The sequence below is a fragment of the Podarcis pityusensis genome (genome assembly GCF_964106645.2).
Source record: "Podarcis pityusensis genome assembly, chromosome: 8".
Lineage (NCBI taxonomy): Eukaryota > Metazoa > Chordata > Lepidosauria > Squamata > Lacertidae > Podarcis > Podarcis pityusensis.
Window position 1 is genome coordinate 25352710 of NC_138033.1, and position 7636 is coordinate 25360345.

The window sequence follows — 7636 nt, forward strand, 5'->3', positions numbered from 1 at the left end:
AGAAACAGAAAGTTTTATTAACTGTAATCATTTTCATTGGAATTGTTTAAGATTTCATCGCAGCCATGAACATTGCATGGCTTTCACTGGTATAGAATGAGGGGGCTGCAATCGGACACTCATTTTCCCCGACCCTTGTAGATGCAGTTGACACCAGCATTCATTTTCAGCCAAGAGCAGCAAAATCACTTGAGTCAGCCTCATGTGGAACCTTTTTTCTTTTAGTAGTAACTTACTGGCTCCTCCACCTCCCTTACCCCCTTCCTTTGTTATCAGCAAAGAGCAACTGTCTGAGTTAAACAAATAATCTGCAGATAACTTGACTTCCAGGTTGCTTGTTCCAAGGTTAGAATTTTATGAGCTGTTTTGCCACTGGGCTGTGATCAGGATGTGTTGTGTGAACTCCTTGGCAGTGACCCCTGCCATATCCTGAAACCTGATTACACACCTGAAGCCTTGGTGCCTTGGTACAGGCTGGGTTAATGACTTTGTTTATACTGATAAGGGCAATCCAGATAAGGCAGCCCTCTGAGTCTCCTGGCTCTGGCTGGCACCTTCATTGAGAAAACCTTTTCTCTGTGCCACGTAGAGATGCTGCTTGCCCAACCAATTACTTTGGGACAGACTTGTTTTTCAATGAGCTGCTGCTACTCGTCAAAGGAAGGTCAAGGCCGCCGAAGGGGGTTGGTTTCATTCACCCTGCCGGGGGCCTTATAAGCAGAGCTGAGAAGCAACAGCCACCATTGCTGGAAGGACAAAAAGAGGGTGTGAAGCAAAGAGAAGGTGCCAGGTCCCTATAGCATAAAAAAGTGCCAAGAAGCTCTGCAACGGGACCGGACACGCTCAGCAGGACCAGATAAAGCATTTGCTCTTCCAAGCAGCGATCTTGCAAGCCGCCCTCCGACGTGGAGATGGAGTACGAGAGGTGTTCCTGCCACCACGAAGAGAACCAGAACGCCATCCTCTACACCCTCCTGAGCCAGAACCTGAGCCATCACAGGGGCAGCCACAGCCCTTCCCAGAAGCGTTGCTTGTGCCAGAAGCGCCGCACCGTCTGCCTCCAGACCCCTCAAGCCACCTGCCAAGCTGCGTCTGATGTCTTGGTGAAGACCATCAGCTTCATGAAGAACTTGCCTTCCTTCCAGCTCCTGCCTTGGAAAGACCAGCTCCTGCTGCTGGACAGCTGCTGGGCTCCCCTCTTCCTTCTGGGCTTGGTCCAGGAGATGGTGACCTTTGAGGTGATGGAGACCCCAGCCCCCAGCATGCTGGAGAGGATCCTCCTCGACGGCCCGTGTAAGAGGCAGGAGCTGCAGAGGGCGCAGCCCACCCTGGCCAGCGTTCAGCGTCTCCAGTGCAGCCTGAACTCTTTCTGGAGCCTGGACCTGAGCCCTAAAGAGTACGCCTATCTGAAGGGCGCAATTCTATTCAACCCCGGTAAGTGCTGCTGGACCCTCACATAGCAAAGGAGCCCTTCATAAAGGCCATTGCTTTTCATTGACAGTAGAATAAAAGGGCCAGAATCATAACAGTGCCTGTTAGGGATGTGTTTTCCATAGACTGCATTCTGAGTCAAGAACTTTGAATCCATTTCATCAGATGCATTTTTAGCCAATTATCTGATAGGGGTAAAAAAATGATTCTTGTTAAAGCTTTAATAAAAGTTACAAATACCAAAAAACAATGAAGTAAAATATGTCATGAAAAAAAGTCCTAAGTGCAAAGAGAATGAAAATACAAGGTGGGGAAAGAAAGCTAAAGAAAGTATGGATTGTGTAAAATATTCCATGGTGGGATACAGATTCGTATTTACACAAAGCATATAAAGCATCGCCAAATAAAATTATATTTGGTAAGAATGTACCAACCATGAGATTCTTTGGACATATAAATCACAAACAACCACCAAACAGATGCAAAGTCTGTGGGTTCTGCATCACCCCTGGTGGTGTGTATCTTACGGGTCTGTTTTTCAGAGATGGAAATAGACATGACTTTTTTGAGGCATGAGTCCAAACAGTAGCAAGATGCATCCTCCCATCCTTAAGAAATTAATGAGTGACAGTAAATATAAAAATTGTTTACAAATAAGATCAGTATTGGCATAATCAAAAATACATTAAAAATAGATTTTAAAAATATTTCCAAAACAAGAAGCATCCTATGTACTAGTAGCAAACTCTTTTCCGCAAGTGTGGGTCCTTGCGCAGTCAAAACAGAACCACCTACTCACCAGAGGTTAGCGATTAACGGACTTTGGAGAACCCTAAACTACAGAAGTAAACAAACCCAGAGGGAGACAGGCTCAAGTGGGACCCTGAAATGTTCAAGTGGGAAGTAATTATGCTCAGTGAACACAGAGCCCTGACTGACAGAGGGCATGGGAGAACTGGCCATGAAGCTCGCTGGGTGACCTTGGGCCAGTCACTGCCTCTCAGTCTAACCTACCTTACAGGGTTATTGTGGGGGATTAAATGAAGAGGGGAAGAACCATGTGTGCTAACTTGAGCTCCTTGGAGAAAAAGGTGGGATATAAATGAAATAAATAATAGAATTGGGGTTGGTTGGTTGGTTGGTTGGTTGGTTGGTTGGTTGGTTTTTAAGAGTCCATGGCTGGTGGGAACCCAGGCTGCATCATTTGGTTGCATGTCCCACTTGTTCTTCCTTTAGGTGATAATATCCATGGATCAAAAGAAGCATAATCTTAAAGGAGAACTTCTTCCATCTATGAGAGAAGGGAGACTGCTTCATTTAAGATGGTGCTTGCAAAATGCAGTCTTCACGCATGCCTGTTTCTGGTGGCTTTTTGAAAACAAAATCTTTTGGTTAATTAAATGGATCCGCCTTTTTAGTTGATCCTAACTTTCTTTTTATCAAGGAACCAGTGCAACCTTAGGTTTTCATGCTAGAAATGAACAGGTAGTTCATAGTCTAAGCAACAGCATTTTCCTAGGGTCTGGATGAATCCTCACTGGCAAAAGATTATCACACACCTTTCTGCTACAAAGTGGTGGAGAGCTCCAGGCTGGTTTTGCTGAGTTGGTTTCCTTTGAAGAGGAGAGCAGTGGATACACAGAGTGCTTGTTTTTAAAATCCTGTTGTTTACCGATGTACAATTGCGCAGTCACAGGCATGGGGGAGGGAGTGGGAAAATCACACAGTGGGCTTATATCCAACTATGCCATAGAGCACGCCTGTTGGAATAAATGGATTTAAGTTAATCGTGTCTATTGATTTCAATGCTCCTCCTCTGAGTATGAGGTAAGATGAAACTAGATTGTACCCAATTTACCTGCTTCAAGAACCTGGGGTTGAAGCCAGCTAAGTTTTGCTCAGAGAGAAAAAAAATTGCCCATAGTAGATTCACTGAAATTAATGGTGCTAAGTTTGCCATGCCCATTAATGTCAGTAAATGCTATAAGTATGCCAAACACTGGATATTGCATTGACATCCTGTCCTTCCTTTAGAAAGTTTAGGGTTGTATATATGGTTCTTCCCACCTTATTCTCACAACAACCCTGTGAGGTAGATTGGATAGTGACTGACTGGTCCCAGATCACCCAGTGAGCTTCAGAGATGAGAGGTGTTTTGAACCCTAGTCTCCCAGGTTCTAATCTGGCATTTTAACCACTGCTGCTTGGCTTAGGACACAGGGTTGTGCCCATGAAGTTTTACTGGACCAAATTACCCTGCCCCAGTGTGGTTTTTAAAAAATTAAGGGTGACAATTTGTTGCTTCTTAAGAGTGCCTGAATTCTGTTTCTTGAAATGGCTGGCACACATTCCCCATTCCTGCTCTAAACACTATGGCACAGCACTTCATTTTTGTCTCCAAAAAATGATAGCTAGGCTTGTAGCCTTCATGAAACCCTCCACTCTAAGCTCCTGAGTTACTGACAAATGGTAGAGATTAGGTTCTGAGACTCAAGGTAGAGAAAGCATTCTAGAGAATGTTGATTCTGGATTGGCTTGGTGGCGAAAACAAGAGCCCCGTCAGCCAGCAGCAATGTTCTGATGAAATCATCCAAGTGAGTCCACTTGAATGCCCTTTGTTTCTTCGGCATCCCCCCCCCCCGCCCTGTTTCCAGGGCCCAATGCAGTGTATCACAACACTTTAATCAGTCATAGCTTCCCCCAAAGAATCCTGGGAAGTGTAGTTTGTTGAGGGTGCTGAGTGTTGTTAGGAGACCCCTAATCCCCTCACAGAGCTACAGAGTGGTTTAACAGTCAATCCTTCTTCCCAGGGAACTCTGGGAATTTTAGCTCTGTGAGGGGAAGTAGTGATTTCCAAACTCCCATCACCCTTAACTACAGCTACCAGGATTCACGGAGAGAAGGCATGGTTGTTTAAAGGTGGTGTGATGCTGCTTCAAATGTGTAGTGCAGACGGGGCCCAGTATTGAAGTGTTCAAATCATTTGACATTTTCACAGAGCCTGTGAATAATCTGATTTTCCTCTTCTCTCTCCTCTCTCTCTGCTCCCAGACGTGCCTGGTCTTAAGGCTTCCTCGTACATCGAGAGCCTTCAGCGAGAAGCTCAGCGAGCACTCCAAGAAGTCATGACCTTTCTCCACCCAGAGGACCAAGGCCGCTTTGCCCATGTCCTGCTGATCTCCTCCTCCCTGAAATCCATCCCTCCTGCCCTCCTCACTGCCCTTTTCTTCCAACCGGTCATTGGGAATGCAGACATTCTGGAGCTACTGACAGAAATGATGCTGGCGAGAGAGCTCCCTTGGCCACAGTGACTCCAGTGGGGTTAGCTCCCAGGTCACCCACCACATGCTCAGCTTTGCTCCAGTTTCCAAGTGGCGGTGTGCAGTTCATCTGGATCGTGCAGTGGGAGAGAGAGCCTGCCTCCTAGTGATGACTTTTCAGACAAAGGGGCTACTGGATGGCAGATCTTAGAATACAAAGGGACGTACAGCCTTCCATTAGGGAGTGAGGCAGCCATCTCAGGCAACAAGTGGGAGGTGGGGACACAGTAAAGAACTATAGTGCTTTGTGAGCCCTTCAGGCTATCCTGTGCCCCTAAACTAGCTTGTCCCATCACCAGTGCTGAAATAAGATTCAGCTGCTAATCCAATGAGCTGCTTTGTGCGGAAAGGTGGTGGGCAAGCATTTTGTCCTTCATCTACAGCAGGAAAATGTGTTGATCTGGCCCTGATTACAGTCAGTGGTGCGGTTCAGGAATGTTAGTCTGTGGGCTCCAATGGTTTTACATGAGGCAGCCCCCTCTCTGCTTTAGATTGTATTATGTATTAAATCACTTACTTAAGAATATGATGAGCCAGTCCTGCTGTGTTTGGGAGGAGGAGAACCAGCCCAATCTGTTGAGTGGAGTCCTAGTCCACTGCCTGCAAAGTCCTGGCCTGATCATACTACCACTTGGGAGCTGCTGTTCCTGTAACCAAAGCATTTAGTTGGAACATAGTTTCTGTGACTGGTGGCTCTGTCTATTTCTCTTCACCCTTTGCTTGCCATGACATTCAGAACAGCTTTCAGAAACCGTAATTCCTCTTGCCTGCTATTCATCACACTATCCATATAAAAGCTGCCCTCCCTGATTTCGCTAGACTCCAGCCTACGCTCACATGTAGTGCCCATTTGCTCCAGTTTGTAGTACACGGGATGAGACCATCTTGGCATAAACTTTGGGTGTCAGTATTTTGTAGATGGATGCTTTCTTGTAATTTGTGTGTAAAAATAAGATGTGCTAAGTTATTATTTTTTTAAAAAAGCAACACCTCAATAATAAATAAAATGTTTTTGGAGTTTGGACAATTGCTGGTGTCATTTTGAAGACTGGAGGGATTTTGGCTGATCAATAGTTTAACACCAAGGGATAATAAAGATATTGTATCCAAATCTGTTTCTTATTTTAGAGCAATATGTGTCTGTTCTGGAATTCACACATCATCCACAAATGTCCCACTTAGGCTGCCCAAATCCTTCACCAAATGTTCATCGGTAGAGACACCATAGTTGACTACAGCATGTTGCTTGTCCACACTACAGGACTGCAAATCAGCTCACCGTCTCCTTTTCTATCAAAAATCGTAACAGAACCTGATTGCATTATAAAGTAGACCACATGTACAGATGAAGGTGCCAGGTTCTGCATGTCTCCTGAGAGTGAGTCTGTAGTGATTATATTTCCAACAAAAGATGATATCACCATGTGCTGAGCTATCCTATATGAATCACGCTGAAAGGAGAGAGACTCCATGATTCTAACAGCACAGTATTGGCACAGATACATCTAAGCAGTTTGGGTGACATATCATTCATGACGGTGGCATCTAACCTATGCCCACACTCAAGCACAGGTAGAGTAGCCTAGTTATCTCCTCCCATTCCCATATTCCGTACTTTCCAGCTGTACAAGGGGGCACCCAATTTTTTCATTGTGTGTTTCCATTGCAGATGCATATTGAATGTCTCTGAAGGATACTATGTATCTATTTGACTAGTAGAATGCCAACTCGCTGCCCTTGGTACTGAATGTAACCTTACAATATACAGTCAAACCTCGGTTGCCAAACGTAATCCATCCCAGAAGCCTGTTTGGCTTCCAAAATGTTTGACAAATGAGGTGTGGCTTCCGATTAGTTGCAAGAACTTACTGCACTCAAGCAGAAGCCATGTCAGATGTTCAGCTTCTGAAAAAAATTGAAAACTGGAGCATTTACTTCCAGGTTTTCAGCGTCTGGGAGCTGAAACATTCCAAAATGGAGCCATTTGGGAGCCGAGGTTTGACTGCACAGTAGTGACCTGGAGGAACTCAATTTCAAGTTTGTAAGTGTAAAAATATGTATTTTCTAAGTGTTTGGCATCTGTTTAAGCTAAAGTTCTACGCTTATTTAGCAGGCTGTACTTTCCTCCAAGCCAATAGTAGTAGCTAGATGGCATGCTTTTCTTGCTTCTCCACTAACACTATGAAAAAGAAAGTGTACCTAGTTCTAATTTATAAGCATATGCCAGGGAATGATTGGGTAGTTTCTCCGCCACTCCCTACAAAATTAAATCTGTACCCATGAATTTGATCAGTGGCAGTTTTATATTTTTAAAATGAATTATGAGATGCTCCCCCGCCATCGTGGCAGGACTCCTGTGCCTATTTATAGGCAGGAATTCAACAGCTGCACCATTTCCCATGATGAGGGTGAAGGGAAGCTGCACCTGTCGAATTTCAGCCTGTCCCGCAGCTGCCAAAAAGACAAAAAAAAATTGCGTGTAGCAGCCACCATTTAGAGCTCCAATATGAAAGTTTAAAAGGTGGACGCCAGACGCCAAGAGGACCCAGCGGCTGCCACACTTCAGCCTCAAGATCATGTGGTTAACTGGAGAAGGACCATAGAGACGATGAAAAGAGCAAGCTCGAGGTCCCTCCGTCCTGACCACCAGAAGGGTGGCGCTCGCTAAGCAAAATCTCTACGGTCGCAGGCAGGATCATAGAGACTAGACTATACAACCCAAATTCCGTTCGCCCTCAGAGTGGGTCGCTCTATCCATTGGCACGTCTATGTTTGGCACGTGACTCTAACAGTGCCTAGCCTTTTTCATCTCTGTGGTCTATGATTGGCATCGTCGGGAAAGGAGCCTGGCGTGACGCCATTACCTTGCGCCGCTGACACGGTCA

General features: G+C 45.3%; 1 protein-coding gene across 1 annotated transcript; it reads left to right on the top strand.

The window, feature by feature from the left end:
• The first annotated feature begins 562 nt into the window (after positions 1-562).
• On the top strand, positions 563-5778 carry NR0B2 (nuclear receptor subfamily 0 group B member 2). The gene is made up of 2 exons (XM_081017672.1): positions 563-1434; positions 4483-5778. Exons 1-2 carry the CDS (start codon positions 912-914, stop codon positions 4740-4742), a joined length of 783 nt encoding a protein of 260 aa, XP_080873798.1. The 5' UTR covers positions 563-911; the 3' UTR covers positions 4743-5778.
• Positions 5779-7636: the final 1858 nt, after the last annotated feature.